The sequence below is a fragment of the Protomyctophum bolini genome, assembly GCF_963924005.1.
Source record: "Protomyctophum bolini genome assembly, chromosome: 16".
NCBI lineage: Eukaryota > Metazoa > Chordata > Actinopteri > Myctophiformes > Myctophidae > Protomyctophum > Protomyctophum bolini.
The window spans coordinates 40,492,459-40,510,664 of NC_137877.1; the positions used below are offsets into that span (position 1 = coordinate 40,492,459).

The 18,206-nt window shown below is 41.7% G+C and overlaps 2 protein-coding genes across 2 annotated transcripts; both read left to right on the forward strand.

Annotated features, from left to right (window-relative positions):
* The first annotated feature begins 955 nt into the window (after positions 1-955).
* On the forward strand, positions 956-3,793 carry LOC308330970 (uncharacterized protein). Its single transcript, XM_080786036.1, has 6 exons — positions 956-1,444; positions 1,539-1,699; positions 1,789-2,009; positions 2,357-2,504; positions 2,940-3,046; positions 3,510-3,793. Exons 1-6 carry the CDS (start codon positions 1,147-1,149, stop codon positions 3,685-3,687), a joined length of 1,113 nt encoding a protein of 370 aa, XP_080642162.1. The 5' UTR covers positions 956-1,146; the 3' UTR covers positions 3,688-3,793.
* Positions 3,794-12,342: 8,549 nt separating this feature from the next.
* Positions 12,343-13,650, forward strand: LOC308330667 (uncharacterized protein). Its single transcript, XM_080785622.1, has 3 exons — positions 12,343-12,414; positions 12,905-13,011; positions 13,470-13,650. Exons 1-3 carry the CDS (start codon positions 12,346-12,348, stop codon positions 13,645-13,647), a joined length of 354 nt encoding a protein of 117 aa, XP_080641748.1. The 5' UTR covers positions 12,343-12,345; the 3' UTR covers positions 13,648-13,650.
* Positions 13,651-18,206: the final 4,556 nt, after the last annotated feature.

An 18,206-nucleotide genomic window follows, 5' to 3' on the forward strand; every position in this document is an offset into this window, starting at 1 on the left:
CGTCCTCAGACGAGCCCTCCATCGGCGTCTCCAGTCATGTCGACTCTCCACACAGAATTCATCAAACTGAAAGAAGATATAACAGAACTGCACAAGTGCCTAAACAAGGCAAGCTCAGAGCGTGATGTTTCCACAACTGCCAACACAGAGCTGTCAGGATCCAAAAAGAAGAAGAGAAGGATAAAACAAATGAAGCAAGAGGAGCTGAAAGATGAGGTTCATACTGATGCAGATAAGCCAACAACGGTTCCTGTTGAGAAATCTGGTCTGACTGAAAGTTCACATGTGCAACCTATCCAGCCCGTAGCCAGTGTGTCACCAAAACCACAACCTATCCACCCCGTAGCCAGTGTGTTACCAAAACCACAACATATCCACCCCGTAGCCAGTGTGTTACCAAAACCACAACCTATCCACCCCGTAGCCAGTGTGTCACCAACACCACAACCTATGCACCCCGTAGCCAGTGTGTTACCAAAACCACAACCTATCCACCCCGTAGCCAGTGTGTCACCAAAACCACAACCTATCCACCCCGTAGCCAGTGTGTCACCACAACCACAACCTATCCACCCCGTAGCCAGTGTGTCACCACAACCACAACCTATCCACCCTGTAGCCAGTGTGTCACCAACACCACAACCTATCCACCCCGTAGCCAGTGTGTCACCAAAACCACAACCTATCCACCCCATAGCCAGTGTGTCACCAACACCACAAACTATCTATCCCGTAGCCAGTGTGTCACCAACACCACAACCTATCCACTCCGTAGCCAGTGTGTCACCAACACCACAACCTATCCACCCCGTAGCCAGTGTGTCATCAAAACCACAACCTATCCACCCCGTAGCTAGTGTGTCACCAACACCTCAACCTATCCAACCCGTAGCCAGTGTGTCACCAAAACCACAACATATCCCTCCCATAGCCACTGTGTCATCAAAGCCACGGAAATGGCACCCAATCAGTCAAAGATGGAAGCAACAGTTAGAGAAGCTTGCAGACATAGATGAAAGTAAAGTGATCAAAGTTGGAAGTCTTGTGTTTGTGAAAGATAATGAATTCCGCATTGCAAAGGGAAGTGATGGAACTGAGGTCTTCTTGGGGTTACGAAATGACGGCACTGAAGTTGCAGTTAAGAGAATGCCCATATCCAACTGCGGTGTGCTGAAGAATGAGGAAGGATTTTTACGTCTTCCAGAGCTTGATGATCCTTCGATTGTACGATATGTCGACTTTGCAGAGGATGAGGACTTTGGATACCTTGGTCTTCAGTTATGTGAATACACACTGGAAGAGTACATCAAATGTAACTTCACTGAAGACAGCCTTGGTGAAATGAAGGGTCTTGCAAAGCAGGTTCTCAATAGCTTAAATGTTCTTCATTGTCAGTATCCTCAAATTCTCCACCGGGATATCAAGCCCCAGAATGTCTTGATTGGTAAGATACAGAATAGATTAAGAGCATAGCCTATACAGTTTCAGAGAATAGTAAACACTGTTTATTGTATTGATCTACCCAATTTGCTTTATAGATGTTAAAAATAAAGCAAGATTAGCAGATTTTGGAATAAGCCGACGATTGCAGGAAGGACGGACAACCCTCCACACAATCAATGCAGGAACGAGATGCTGGAAGGCAAAGGAGACGATACCTGCTCACAGTGATGTTGCTAAAAGAAGTGCTGATATCCAGGTTAATAAAAAGGAAAATCTGACTGAGAACAATTAAATAAATGAGAACAATATAAATGATTAAATACATTTCCATGCTCCTTTTGTCAGGTGGCTGGGATGTTGATGTATTACATCCTATCCGGAGGACACCATCCCTTCGGTGATGACTTTAGATGTGAAACCAACATCTACGATGGAATCTACAACCTGGATCACGTTCAGGATGTGGATGCCAAGGATCTCATCGAGAGGATGATCCATGAAGACCCAAAGAAAAGACCTAAAGTGGAGGAATGCTTGGCTCATCCCTACTTCTGGACAAACAAAACGTACTATAAGTACACATTACACATACAGTAGTAGTAGTAGCTTTAATCAATACTTCATATCATGGCATAATCACAACCACAGCTCATTTTATTCTCTTAAGCTCTATTAAAAAAAAAGCACATCTACCAGCTCACAACGGGTCACAACACGTTTGGAGCTCGTAGATCAGCTAATTTGGCTATTGATAATTTTTTTCTACCAATAATATCATGCCCCAAACATGGTTTTAAAGTAAACATTTTGATCCAACAGTAAGTGTTCTACCAACATGATGTTTTCGTTGTTGTTTTAAAGTAAACCTTTTGATTTATTTTTCTCAATATGTTTGTTTTGTAAATTCTTCCAGGAGAATTGATTTCCTGCAAAAGGTTGCGAATGAGAAGGAAATCGACAAGCACTATGAAAACCCTGAGCGCCACAACGTCATGGCGGTGTGGAACCAGTGTGCTGAGGATGGACTGTTCAGCACATGGAAAAACACCATGAAACACAAGGTGACTAAATCATGTCTACAATAGCCTATACACATATATGTCCATTACACTAAATCTGTATAAAATACACATATATGTCCATTACAATTTAGGCCTTTATCAGATGCTCTTAATCCAGAGCGACATACTTAAGCAATTTTACACGAGAGGGTGTAGTTTAACGTGATTATTGCCACGACAGTGATACGGTCAGGAACGAGACGTAGTCGAGTTCCGCAAGCATCACTGAAGTTGTTCGAGGCTAGGGCAAGTGCTACGGTCTGGTGTTTTCAGACAAAATCATATGTATACTGTATTACTGTAGTCTATTACACTAAATCATGTAGGGTTCAGGTGTGTCCATTAGAGACTAAATCATGTAGGGTTCAGGTGTGTATATGTGTGTGTTTATTAGACAACAGGTCCGATTCATGTTGAAGTTGTGTGTTTTTCCAGTTGCCACAGGAGGTGTTTGAGGAGATGGACAACAGGAGGAAGAGGTTTCCCTACCATGATGATGCGTTTGGACTGCTGCGCTTCATACGCAATCTCCATCAGCACCAGTACGTTGAAGTTGACATTTTTGTGCTAATTGGCTTATTTCCATTGAAATAAGTGTACTAAAGTGCGCCGCTTGGGATACTATTTACATTATGAAGAGAGGATATATAAAAGACAATATTTTTGTGCCATGGAAATAAGCGAATTAGGACAACACCCCATTCAATTCAATGCAATTCAATGCAATTCATTGAGGGCTTATGGTAGGGGAAAATCACTAATAATGCGCTTTTGCACAAAATAACACCTGGACCTCTTTGGTGGGGACGTAACAACTACAAATAAAGGGAGCAGACGTAATGCCCTGTCTGAATTACATGCTGTCACCCTTCATGCAATGACTATGCATTGATTGCACATACTGCAGGGCCTAAATGGAAACAAGACCGCAAGGACTTCTTATTGGTGCTGTGCCTTTTGAACTGAGTGTATATATGGCTGTACTCTGTTTCTGTGTGTTTACAGTGCTGAGGCTGCTGCTGACATTGACCTGATGGAGATGTTTCCTGCTCTCGTCGTAAGTGTCTACAAGTTCACTCTGAACCGAGGCTGGAACACACGGATCACCCTGGAAGACTTCTATCCAGCAAAGTCCACAAATCACAGCCTGGACGACGCCCTGGGCAAACTCTCCCTGTCGTAACTTAACGCGTTGCCCAAAAGGTAGATCGCGATCTACCAGACCAGTAGATCACAAAGGCTGTGCAGGTAGAACACATGGCATTCCCCGAAATATATAAGAAAAATCACAAAACTCCTCATCCCACTAAACCAGAATCAGAATATGCTGGACGTGGTGTGTTTGCTAGGATGGAGCTTACCAGCACTCCACTCCCCTCCACACTTCCACACAGACTATTCATAAGTACTCTGCCTTGGGTCTACTATAGGTTCATATCCAGCCCTCAATGTCTTCACATTATTGTACAGTTAATAAAATGCATTATTCAGTGTAACTCCAGCTCCGTTATTCAGGTATATTTCCGTCAGGTATATTGTTTTTATATATATATATTTTTTTTATAGCAATGGGATAATATATATATTTTTTTTTTGGTGGGTAGATCTTGAAGAGCTGGACGGGTCATTTTAAAAGTAAATCTCAAGTCAAAAGTGTGTGGGCACCCCTGGACCCGTTACATAGATAATTGTATGACATGATTGATTGAAAGCTGCTAAATTCATATATTATGATTGTTTACAGATGAAGAGATTGATTTAATTCAATACAGTCTATTGATTTAATTTGTACAACATTGATTGACATTGAACTGAGACTTTATTTTTGTATTGCCCCCGACCAAAGGGTTATAACTGGTTATATATTGACCAATAGCATACGAGAGAAAACGCATAGACGCCAAATGATGCCAAAACATCATTTCTGTACAATTTTGTGCCTTAATGAAATGTGTTGTTTTTATAAAAGCTAGAAGCTCATTTACTGTATGTACAGCACTGGATTAAATAAATAATTATATCTAAATAAGGTTGTGTACAGAGATCTCTCTGTCTTCACTGTATGTCATGCAGAGCAGACTGATATGAAATATAACCAACGTAGTGTACAGATATCTCTGTCATGCAGATCAGAGGTTCACAGGTTGAGACCCTAAAGTGTTTGTCCGGGACCCGTACTAGTGAAAAAAGCAGATCTACAGGCGTGCAACGCGTTGCTTCGTGCAGCGTTGCACGCTTGTAGATCATCTATTTTCACTACATCTTAATTCTTATTATTTTTTATTTATTCATGGTATTTTTTAGATGTGTTTGTTAGTTTGTTTTAAAATGTATATTGCTTTTTGGGGTTTTTTTCTTTTTTGTTTATTTAAAAAAATCTTTTTAATTTAAATGTAGGGGGAAAAAACGATCTTTTTACTCTAGTCTTGTGACCCATAGAAATGTGTCTGTGACCCACAAATGGGTCACAGAAACACTGTGTCATTATGCTCTACATTGAATACGAACGCTGTCTGGTGGAAACCTGCTATGTCCAACATTTACTTTTTATCATTATTAAAAAAGAAATAAAATAAAATAAATAGTGAACATACAGTAGCATATCTATACCAGTAAGACGCCTGGGGACGAGAAGGGCGAGGTCGCGTGCACGCATCCGCCTCGTTGACGGCAGACTGCCGGGCGAGCGCTGGCGCTTTGGCATGGGGGGGGTCAGAACAACATGGAATGAATTCTGTACTGGCCATATAAGGAGCACGTCTTGAGTGTACAGGGTTTGATGAGGTCAGATCAACATATGGAATGTCAGAACAGGTCAGCTCCATAAATGGAGATCCAAGGGTGGTAGTGGGGACATTCTCTTGACTGTACAGGGTTTGATGAGGGCCCAGGTATAGGGCCAGCTAGGCCTTCATTTCTGGGGCTGTTGAATGGGTACAAGCTTTCAAACGAAAACAAGTCAATACAAGAACTGCTCTGACTTGTTTACAACAGGGTCCTCCATTTTCAATTCAACAGAAAGATACTTAAGTACAGTAGTTGAGTAAATGTACTTAGTTACCTTCCACCAGTGATTATGGGAAGTCATAATAAAACATTGCAGATTGTCTATTTCCTCAGTGTGGCCTGTAGCACCATCTACTGGCTCACATGTCTACATGCTCAACATTATGTAGAAGGATTTGAACCCAGAAATAGAAAAGAGAACATCACTGATTTTGTTCTAGTGGTTGTTTTGTCTTCTATTAATAGTAAATAGCATTAGATCATCTGAACTTTATTCATTTTTACTGAATAGAAAGTCACTTCCATCAGTCAGTATTATGTTGTTGGTTATTATGGAAACTATTTCATGTTTTAAGAAAAATGTCCAATTCAATTACAATTTAACCATAATATGGTTAAATATACCATGCTATTGTCTGCTAATTGGAAGTGATAAATCAGAATAAGTGAACATGAACTGTAGTAAAAAAACATAGTAAATAGTAACATAGTAGTGGTAAATAGAATATAGTATAGTGCCTCAAATAAACTATAGGATAGCAGCTAAACAAGGAACCTAGTGTTTATCTATAACGACCTGATATCTAAGCATCACTTTTTCGGTTGAAGGAAAAAATGACTTGCCAAAGCAGCAGGGATACCAGGAGAGTTCAGTTTTAGACTTTTAGAATATCTGAGCTAGCTATAGCTAGCTGCCTGCCTGCCTGCCTGCGTCTAACCTGATTGGTCCATCCATCTGATCAGTGCACCTGTGTGTGACCCTCTGATTACACACCCATTGATGTCAATCTGAAGCCACCAAGTGTTCAAAAACAATGCAATGAGAAAAAGAGGTTGTGCATCAGCAATGGTTCTCATTGGAGTGAGTGTGCATCAGCAATGGTTCTCATTGGAGTGAGTGTGCATCAGCAATGGTTCTCATTGGAGTGCTAAACCCAAATACAGTATACCAAACGTAGCACATCCAAAAATGTAAATAAACGCACAAATGCACGCACACACGACAGAGGAAACCATGCAAGGCACCAACCCTGCACATGGGGTTAAATTAAGGGTTGAGAGTCTTGCTCAAGGACACTTCGATCGGGGGAGCCCACAGGGATCGAACCTGGGATCCTCAGGGTTCACATCTGGATGCTCTAGCGGCCACTCACACCTGTCTCTTTTTGCACACTGAATGCTGCTAAATCTTATGATGAGCACTTTATTTGTCTCGTGCGTATGCACATGCACTTCCTATGGCCAACGTGCACTTATTGCATAGCACTTTAACGCTTGCACTTTAATGGTTAATGTGCACTTTACTGTACTTTTGGTATCTGCTATGTGTGCTGTTTGTTGTATTTGTTGTTTCATTGTTTGATCTAAAATCCAGTGCGCTGCGCACCGGGTGTGGCGAATGCCCGCACTGAGCGACCCTACCCTGAAGCTGGGGTTGTCCGGTGTGAATTATTTACGAACGACCACAGCTGTGGTCGTTTGTAAATAAGGCACACTGAACGCACTCTGTGACGTCACCGCCCACCACACTAAACAAACTGACCTGACCGCATTCCCGGTGCGCATTTCCGAACACACCCTAAATAAACTTGAACCTGAACCTCTACCGCTGAGCTACTGCCGTCCAGGTCACACACACACACACACACACACACACACACACACACACACACACGCACACTCACACACACACACACACACACACACACACACACACACACACACACACACACACAATTTTCATACATTCTATTTCATGGGAATTCAAGCTTAGTTTACTGGATAGTGAAAGTTAGAAGAGGAGAGAGAGAGAGAGAGAGAGAGAGAGAGAGAGAGAGAGAGAGAGAGAGAGAGAAGGAAGAGGAAGTGGGAAGTCCTACTACTGTAACTGTAAGTAACAATGTTTATGTGGATTTGAAAGAGTCGTGTTGTCAAGATTATACCCAGAAACTGTAAGTTAAATGTAACAACTTATTCTTAAAGCTGTTGGTTTGACTTGTATTAGTTGTTTATTATGAACATATCTTTTGTAAAAATGTTCGCAGATAGATACTGTATGGTATGAGCTGATTTGTGAAATCATGTTTCCACTCGTCCTTACTTAACCCCTTCCTTCCTACCATCAGAACAAGAACAGAGTTTTTTTGTACTGTATATCTCAAAGGTGGTTTGGTTTGAGTGACTATGACAGGTCTGATTTTTGAGTGGTGCAACCACTCCTACAACTAGCAATGTGTGTACACCTATGTACCCATGTGGTCATGAGCACCAGTATTAGCCTGGCTAATAAGGTACCAGTAGGGGGCGCCAGAAACAGAGAGAGGGATGGTGCTGCAATGTTGCCTGCTAATGAGAGAGAGAGAGAGAGAGAGAGAGAGAGGTGGGGGTGGGGGGAGCTGCACCACTCAGTTCACACGGGTGAGTACAAATTCAAAAGACCAGTAAGACACCTGGTGGCGAGAAACGACCTTGCCCTGGCCTAAAGGGTGAGGTTGCGTGTACTGGCCATATGGAGCGTGTCTTGAGTATACAGGGTTTGATTGAGGTCAGATCAACATATGGAATGTCAGAATAGGTCAGCTCCATTTATGGAGATCTAAGGGTGACAGTGTATTGAGTGTACAGGGTTTGATGAGGTCCCAGGTACAGGGCCTGTTGCCATATACCTGCTGCTTCACTAACTTTGGGGCAGGCCTGTCTGAGTTTAAATGGACAGGTATCATTGTGAGTGACGTGAGAAAATGAGTGACAAAAATGTATGGGGATTGTGAGTGACGGTGAGGGAAAGTTTCATAGTTAACTGCGACCTTCAGCCCTAAACCTTAACAATTACACACAGGGTGGAAAGGTTTTTTCATGTATCTACTACAATGAATAAATACTTACTAAGAAAGTAATTCAAGCTAAAGTACAGATGTATTGTCATCAAAATGTACTTAACATATCAAAAGTAAAAGTAGCCGACTCATTCTGCAGAATGTCTCATTTCAAAAGTTTATTTTCTTTATTTTTTCTCAAACATCTTTCAAACATAGCCGATCTACAAGCTCACAATGTGAACTCTATAAGTAACTCAGTAAATACATTTGCCTCTGATGTAGTGGAGTAGAAGTATAAAGTATTGTGCCTCAAAATGGTATTCAGTACTTGAGTAAATATACTTACTTTAAACCAATGATTACACAACAACCATTTTTAAAACGGAACCTTTCTTCAGTTAAATACATAATCCATGTTTGAATAAATGTATTGAACACCTTTTTCTTCGTCAACCCACAGCTATTCTGAAGCAAAGAAATGGATCCGGTAGCACAGAGCATGATCAATGAGCTCAGAGAGGTTCCACCAGGGACCACATCGGCCCCAACAGAAACACATCCCATAATACAGCTCATTATGAGTGGCGACCTCAACAAGTTCAAGAAATCAATCCGAGGCAAAGACATCAATGGCCTTTACCCATGCAAAGAGCTCAACAGTCATATATGTCCCTTAAGTGCTGCTGTGGCATTTCACAAGGAGGACATTTTTGCATTCCTTCTGAAAGAGCGTGCAAACCCAGATGACTTATCCACAAAAAACTGGACCCCTCTACATTATGCCTCTTATTACAAAACACCACTTGATTTTGTGCACAAACTGATTAAAGCAGGAGCACAACCAAATGTTCTTGCAAATGGTCCCCGCGCTATGACACCAGTTCAGGTTGCTGCCATCAGTAAGAGAGGTGATATTGTGAAAGTCCTAGTCAAAGCTGGAGCGATTATAGCACCAATAACTAATGGACATCCTGCTCATGGTTTATTCAATTTAAAAATGTCTGACATGATGCATGAGCTTTCATTGAGCGACGGTGACTATTATTCTAAAATAAAACGTTTTATAGATCTGCATATTGCTGTGCAACAGAAAACACCAACAGAAGTTTTCAGCATGTTTGATCGTTACATGCTGGAGGAGGATCCTGAGAGCCATCTGACCACCATTGACATGTTACTACTACGAGAAGAGTATCGTCAGAGAAGTATTAAGTGGTTGAAGGACAATGATAAGATGAACTTCTACATTGAGAAAGCAGACAAGATTCTTTCAATGGTTGATGTACCCATAAAGGCTGTACACCTACTTGTTTCAAATGTATCTATAGTTGTCCGCGCAATGAAAGAGATACCCAGTGAGGTATCACTGTCTATGATCCCCAAGCTGCTGAAACTCCTTTCCACAAGCACTCCATATCCTGAAATACAGGATACTGTTCTGAGCCTACTATATTTGATCGCACAAAAAACCAAAGTGAAAGATGACTGGAATCAGAACCTCATGGTTACATTGGTCACAACGATTGTTCCTTTTGTGAAGAAAGAGCACCCCCCTGGCGTGAGATTGAATACATATGGCATACTGGCAAACCTGCTTCCATGTGAACATGCCACTGACATCTTTGCATCAGTGGGAATAGATCATGTGCCTGAGGCTATAATGCGAATTGCATATTGTACTCTCTCTCTACGTCGTCCTCAGACGAGCCCTCCATCGGCGTCTCCAGTCATGTCGGTTCTCCACACAGAATTCATCAAACTGAAAGAAGATATAACAGAACTGCACAAGTGCCTAAACAAGGCAAGCTCAGAGCGTGATGTTTCCACAACTGCCAACACAGAGCTGTCAGGATCCAAAAAGAAGAAGAGAAGGATAAAACAAATGAAGCAAGAGAAGCTGAAAGATGAGGTTCATACTGATGCAGATAAGCCAACAACGGTTCCTGTTGAGAAATCTGGTCTGACTGAAAGTTCACATGTGCAACCTATCCACCCCGTAGCCAGTGTGTCACCAAAACCACAACCTATACACCCTGAAGCCAGTGTGTCACCAACACCACAACCTATCCACCCCGTAGCCAGTGTGTCACCACAACCTATGCACCCCATAGCCAGTGTGTCACCACAACCACAACCTATCCACCCCATTGCCAGTGTGTCACCACAACCTATGCACCCCATAGCCAGTGTGTCACCAACACCAAAACCTATCCACCCCGTAGCCAGTGTGTCACCAACAACACAACCTATCCACCACGTAGCCAGTGTGTCACCACAACCACAACCTATCCACCCCATAGCCAGTGTGTCACCAACACCACAACCTATCCACCCCGTAGCCAGTGTGTCACCACAACCACAACCTATCCACCCCATAGCCAGTGTGTCACCAACACCACAACCTATCCATCCCATAGCCAGTGTGTCATCAAAACTACGGAAATGGCACCCAATCAGTCAAAGATGGAAGCAACAGTTAGAGAAGCTTGCAGACATAGATGAAAGTAAAGTGATCAAAGTTGGAAGTCTTGTGTTTGGGAAAGATATTGAATTCCGCATTGCAAAGGGAAGTGATGGAACTGAGGTCTTCTTGGGGTTAAGAAATGACGGCACTGAAGTTGCAGTTAAGAGAATGCCCATATCCAACTGCGGTGTGCTGAAGAATGAGGAAGGATTTTTACGTCTTCCAAAGCTTGATGATCCTTCGATTGTACGATATGTCGACTTTGCAGAGGATGAGTACTTTGGATACCTTGGTCTTCAGTTATGTGAATACACACTGGAAGAATACATCAAATGTAACTTCACTGAAAACAGCCTTGGTGAAATGAAGGGTCTTGCAAAGCAGGTTCTCAATAGCTTAAATGTTCTTCATTGTCAGTATCCTCAAATTCTCCACCGGGATATCAAGCCCCAGAATGTCTTGATTGGTAAGATACAGAATAGATTAAGAGCATAGCCTATACAGTTTCAGAGAATGAAACAACATACAATTCATGTCATTTCCATCAATAGTAAACACTGTTTATTGTATTGATCTACCCAATTTGCTTTATAGATGTTAAAAATAAAGCAAGATTAGCAGATTTTGGAATAAGCCGACGATTGCAGGAAGGACGAACAACCCTCCACACAAAGAATGCAGGATCGAGATGCTGGAAGGCAAAGGAGACGATACCTGCTCACAGTGATGTTTATAAAAGAAGTGCTGATATCCAGGTTAATAAAAAGGAAAATCTGACTGAGAACAATTAAATAAATGAGAACAATATAAATGATGCAATTAATTTCCATGCTCCTTTTGTCAGGTGGCTGGGATGTTGATGTATTACATCCTATCCGGAGGACACCATCCCTTCGGTGATGACTTTAGATGTGAAACCAACATCTACGATGGAATCTACAACCTGGATCACGTTCAGGATGTGGTTGCCAAGGATCTCATCGAGAGGATGATCCATGCAGACCCAAAGAAAAGACCTAAAGTGGAGGAATGCTTGGCTCATCCCTACTTCTGGACAAACAAAAAGTACTAGAAATAAGTACACATTACACATACAGTAATAGTAGTAGTAGTAGTAGCTTTAATCAATACTTCATATCATGGCATAATCACAACCACAGCTCATTTTATTCTCTTAAGCTCTATTAAATAAATAGCACATCTACAAGCTCACAACACGTTTGGAGCTTGTAGATCAGCTAATTTGTCTATTGATTATTGTTTTCTGCCAATAATATCATGCCCCAAACATGCTTTTAAAGTAAACCTTTTGATCCAACAGTAAGTTTTCTACCAACATGATGTTTTCGTTGTTGTTTTTGTTTGATATTTTCTTGCCCATAATTTATATCTTGCCCAAAACATGGATGCCAGTTTTAAAGTAAACCTTTTGATTTATTTTTCTCAATATGTTTGTTTTGTAAATTCTTCCAGGAGAATTGATTTCCTGCAAAAGGTTGCGAATGAGAAGGAAATCGACAAGCACTATGAAAACCCTGAGTGCCACAACGTCATGGCTGTGTGGAACCAGTGTGCTGAGGATGGACTGTTCAGCACATGGAAACACACCATGAAACACAAGGTGACTAAATCATGTGTACAATAGCCTATACACATATATGTCCATTACACTAAATCTGTATAAAATACACATACATGTCCATTACAATTTAGGCCTTTATCAGATGCTCTTAATCCAGAGCGACATACTTAAGCAATTTTACACGAGAGGGTGTAGTTTAACGTGATTATTGCCACGACAGTGATGCGGTCAGGAACGAGACGTAGTCGAGTTCCGCAAGCATCACTGAAGTTGTTCGAGGCTAGGGCAAGTGCTACGGTCTGGTGTTTTCAGACTAAATCATATGTATACTGTATTACTGTAGTCTATTAGACTAAATCATGTAGGGTTCAGGTGTGTCCATTAGAGACTAAATCATGTAGGGTTCAGGTGTGTGTGTGTGTGTGTGTGTGTGTGTGTGTGTGTGTGTGTGTGTGTGTGTGTGTGTGTGTGTGTGTGTGTGTTATTAGACAACAGGTCCGTTTCATGTTGAAGTTGTGTGTTTTTCCAGTTGCCACAGGAGGTGTTTGAGGAGATGGACAACAGGAGGAAGAGGTTTCCCTACCATGATGATGCGTTTGGACTGCTGCGCTTCATACGCAATCTCCATCAGCACCAGTACGTTGAATTTGACATTTTTGTGCTAATTGGCTTATTTCCATTGAAATAAGTGTACTAAAGTGCGCCGCTTTGGGATACTATTTACATTATGAAGAGAGGATATATAAAATAAATTATTTTTGTGCCATGGAAATAAGCGAATTAGGACAACACCCCATTCAATTCAATGCAATTCATTGAGGGCTTATGGTAGAGGAAATCACCAATAATGCGCTTTTGCACACAATAACACGTGGACCTCTTTGGTGGGGACGTACATAGCAACTACAAATAAAGGGAGCAGACGTAATGCCCTGTCTGAATTACATGCTGTCACCCTTCATGCAATGACTATATGAAATGATTGCACATACTGCAGGGCCTAAATGGAAACAAGACCGCAAGGACTTCTCATTGTGCTGTGCCTTTTGAACTGAGGGTATATATGGCTGTACTCTGTTTCTGTGTGTTTACAGTGCTGAGGCTGCTGCTGACATTGACCTGATGGAGATGTTTCCTGCTCTCATCGTAAGTGTCTACAAGTTCACTCTGAACCGAGGCTGGAACACACGGATCACCCTGGAAGACTTCTATCCAGCAAAGTCCACAAGTCACAGCCTGGACGACGCCCTGGGCAAACTCTCCCTGTCGTAACTTAACGCGTTGCCCTATAGGTAGATCGCGATCTACCAGACCAGTAGAGCACAAAGGCTGTGCAGGTAGAACACATGACATTCCCCGAAATATATAAGAAAAATCACAAAACTCCTCATCCCACTAAACCAGAATCAGAATATGTTGGACGTGGTGTGTTTGCTAGGATGGAGCTTACCAGCACTCCACTCCCCTCCACACAGACTATTCATAAGTACTCTGCCTTGGGTCTACTATAGGTTCATATCCAGCCCTCAATGTCTTCACATTATTGTACAGTTAATAAAATGCATTATTCAGTGTAACGCCAGCTCCGTTATTCAGGTATATTTCCGTCAGGTATATTTTTTATATATATATTTTTTAGCAATAGGATAATATATATATATTTTTTGGTGGGTATAGATCTTGAAGAGCTGGACGGGTCATTTTAAAAGTAAATCTCAAGTCAAAAGTGTGTGGGCACCCCTGGACCCGTTACATAGATAATTGTGTGATTGATTGAAAGCTGCTAAATTCATATATGATTGTTTACAGATGAAGAGATTGATTTAATTCAATACAGTCTATTGATTTAATTTGTAATTTAATTGATTGACATTGAACTGAGACTTTATTTTTGTATTGCCCCCGACCAAAGGGTTCTAACTGGTTATATATTGACCAATAGCATACGAGAGAACGCATGGACGCCAAATGATGCCAAAACATCATTTCTGTACAATTTTGTGCCTTAATGAAATGTGTTGTTTTTATATAAGCTAGAAGCACATTTACTGTATGTACAGCACTGGATTAAATAAATAATTATATCTAAATAAGGTTGTGTACAGATATCTCTCTGTCTTCACTGTATGTCATGCAGAGCAGAATGATATGAAATATAACCAACGTAGTGTACAGATATCTCTGTCATGCAGAGCAGAATGATATGAAATATAACCAACGTAGTGTACAGATATCTCTCCGTCTTCACTGTATGTCATGCAGAGCAGAATGATATGAAATATAACCAACGTACAGATATCTCTGTCTTGCAGATCAGAGGTTCACAGGTTGAGACCCTAAGGTGTTTGTCCGGGACCCGTACTAGTGAAAATAGCAGATCTACAGGCGTGCAACGCGTTGCTTCGTGTAGCGTTGCACGCTTGTAGATCAGCTATTTTCACTACTTAATTATTATTATTATTTTATGGAATTCATTAGACGTGTTTGTTAGGTTTTTTTTTAATGTATATTGCTTTTTAGTTTTTTTTTAGTTTTTTGTCTATTTAAAAAAATCTTTTTAATTTAAATGTAGGAAAATAAAATGGGATTTTTTTACTCTATTCGTGTGACCCACAAATGGGTCCCGACCCACAGTTTGGGAAACACTGTCATTATGCTCTACATTGAATATGAACGGTGTCTGGTGGAAACCTGCTATGTCCAACATTTACTTTTTATCATTATTAAAAATAAAAAAAAATAGTGAACATACAGTAGCATATCTACCAGTAAGACGCCTGGGGACGAGAAGGGCGAGGTCGCGTGCACGCATCCGCCTCGTTGACGGCAGACTGCCGGACGAGCACTGGTGCTTTGGCATGGGGGGGTCAGAACAACATGGAATGAATTCTGTACTGGCCATATAAGGAGCATGTCTTCACTGTACAGGGTTTGATGAGGTCAGATCAACATATGGAATGTCAGAACAGGTCAGCTCCATAAATGGAGATCCAAGGGTGGTAGTGGGTACATTCTCTTGACTGTACAGGGTTTGATGAGGGCCCAGGTATAGGGCCAGCTAGGCCTTCATTTCTGGGGCTGTTGAATGGGTACAAGCTTTCAAACGAAAACAAGTCAATACAAGAACTGCTCTGACTTGTTTACAACAGGGTCCTCCATTTTCAATTCAACAGAAAGATACTTAAGTACAGTAGTTGAGTAAATGTACTTAGTTACCTTCCACCAGTGATTATGGGAAGTCATAATAAAACATTGCAGATTGTCTATTTCCTCAGTGTGGCCTGTAGCACCCTCTACTGGCTCACATGTCTACATGCTCAACATTATGTAGAAGGATTTGAACCCAGAAATAGAAAAGAGAACATTACTGATTTTGTTCCAGTGGATCTTTTGTCTTCTATTAATTAAGTAGTCAATAAACAAGGTACATATAGTAACGTACTAGTGGTAAATAGAATGCAGAGAACAATATAGTGCCTCAAATAAACTATAGCTAAACAAGGATCCTAGTGTTTATCTATAACGACCTGATATCTAAGTATACCTTTCTGTACATGTGTGGTCGAGAAACGAAAAAAACTACATTAATGAAACAAAAACACGAGATTATTGAGTAATCTGCATAGTAAACTAGCATCACTTATTCGGTTGAAGGAAAAAATGACTTGCCAAAGCAGCAGGGATACCAGGAGAGTTCAGTTATTTAGCAGAATTATTAAAACTTTTAGAATATCTGAGCTAGCTATAGCTAGCTGACTGCCTGCCTGCCTGCGTCTAACCTGATTGGTCCATCCATCTGATCAGTGCACCTGTGTGTGACCCTCTGATTACACACCCATTGATGTCAATCTGAAGCCACAAAGTGTTCAAAAACAATGCAATGAGAAAAAGAGGTTGTGCATCAGCAATGGTTCTCATTGGAGTGAGTGTGCATCAGCAATGGTTCTCATTGGAGTGAGTGTGCATCAGCAATGGTTCTCATTGGAGTGCTAAACCCAAATACAGTATACCAAACGTAGCACATCCAAAAATGTAAATAAACGCACAAATGCACGCACACACACGAAAGAGGAAACCATGCAAGGCACCAACCCTGCACATCGGGTTAAATTAGGGGTTGAGAGTCTTGCTCAAGGACACTTCGATCGGGGGAGCCCAGAGGAATCGAACCTGGGATCCTCAGGGTTCACATCTGGATGCTCTAGCGGCCACTCACACCCGTCTCTTTTTGCACACTGAATGCTGCTGAATCTTATGATGAGCACTTTATTGGTCTCGTGCGTATACACATGCACTTCCTATGGCCAATGTGCACTTATTGCATAGCACTTTAACGCTTGCACTTTAATGGTTAATGTGCACTTTACTGTACTTTTGGTATCTGCTATGTGTACTGTTTGTTGTATTTGTTGTTTCATTGTTTGATCTAAAATCCGGTGCGTTGTCGTTAGAAAATCCAGTTCGCTGCGCACCGGGTGTGGCGAGTGCCCGCACTGAGCGACCCTACCCTGAAGCTGTCCGGTGTGAATTATTTACGAACGACCACAGCTGTGGTCGTTTGTAAATAAGGCACACTGAACGCACTCTGTGACGTCACCGCCCACCACACTAAACAAACTGACCTGACCGCATTCCCGGTGCGCATTTCCGAACACACCCTAAATAAACTTGAACCTGAACCTCTACCGCTGAGCCACTGCCGTCCAGGTGACACACACACACACACACACACACACACACACACACACACACACACACACACACACACACACACACACACACACACACACACACACACACACACACACACACACACACACACACACACACACACACACACACACACACACACACAATTTTCATACTTTCTATTTCATGGGAATTCAAGCTTAGTTTACTGGATAGTGAAAGTTAGAAGAGGAGAGAGAGAGAGAGAGAGAGAGAGAGAGAGAGAGAGAGAGAGAGAGAGAGAGAGAGAAGGAAGAGGAAGTGGGAAGTCCTACTACTGTAACTGTAAGTAACAATGTTTATGTGGATTTGAAAGAGTCGTGTTGTCAAGATTATACCCAGAAACTGTAAGTTAAATGTAACAACTTATTCTTAAAGCTGTTGGTTTGACTTGTATTAGTTGTTTATTATGAACATATCTTTTGTAAAAATGTTCGCAGATAGATACTGTATGGTATGAGGCTGAGCTGATTTGTGAAATCATGTTTCCACTCGTCCTTACTTAACCCCTTCCTTCCTACCATCAGAACAAGAACAGAGTTTTTTTTACTGTATATCTCAAAGGTGGTTTGGTTTGAGTGACTATGACAGGTCTGATTTTTGAGTGGTGCAACCACTCCTACAACTAGCAATGTGTGTACACCTATGTACCCATGTGGTCATGAGCACCAGTATTAGCCTGGCTAATAAGGTACCAGTAGGGGGCGCCAGAAACAGAGAGAGGGATAGTGCTGCAATGTTGCCTGCTAATGAGAGAGAGAGAGAGAGAGAGAGAGAGAGAGAGAGAGAGAGAGGTGGGGGTGGGGGGGAGCTGCACCACTCAGTTCACACGGGTGAGTACAAATTCAAAAGACCAGTAAGACACCTGGTGGCGAGAAACGACCTTGCCCTGGCCTAAAGGGTGAGGTTGCGTGTACTGGCCATATGGAGCGTGTCTTGAGTATACAGGGTTTGATTGAGGTCAGATCAACATATGGAATGTCAGAATAGGTCAGCTCCATTTATGGAGATCTAAGGTTGACAGTGTATTGAGTGTACAGGGTTTGATGAGGGCCCAGGTATAGGGCCTGTTGCCATATACCTGCGGCTTCACTAACTTTGGG

What these genes read in the sequence shown, in the direction of transcription:
- LOC308330970 (XM_080786036.1), top strand. Translation starts at nt 1,147, where the DNA reads ATGCCCATATCCAACTGCGGTGTGCTGAAGAATGAGGAAGGATTTTTA. An exon ending in AAAGAAGTGCTGATATCCAG is followed by an intron (nt 1,700 to 1,788) that starts GTTAATAAAAAG and finishes TCCTTTTGTCAG; the next exon opens with GTGGCTGGGATGTTGATGTA. An exon ending in CGCAATCTCCATCAGCACCA is followed by an intron (nt 3,047 to 3,509) that starts GTACGTTGAAGT and finishes GTGTGTTTACAG; the next exon opens with TGCTGAGGCTGCTGCTGACA.
- LOC308330667 (XM_080785622.1), top strand. Translation starts at nt 12,346, where the DNA reads ATGGCTGTGTGGAACCAGTGTGCTGAGGATGGACTGTTCAGCACATGG. An exon ending in AACACACCATGAAACACAAG is followed by an intron (nt 12,415 to 12,904) that starts GTGACTAAATCA and finishes GTGTTTTTCCAG; the next exon opens with TTGCCACAGGAGGTGTTTGA. An exon ending in CGCAATCTCCATCAGCACCA is followed by an intron (nt 13,012 to 13,469) that starts GTACGTTGAATT and finishes GTGTGTTTACAG; the next exon opens with TGCTGAGGCTGCTGCTGACA.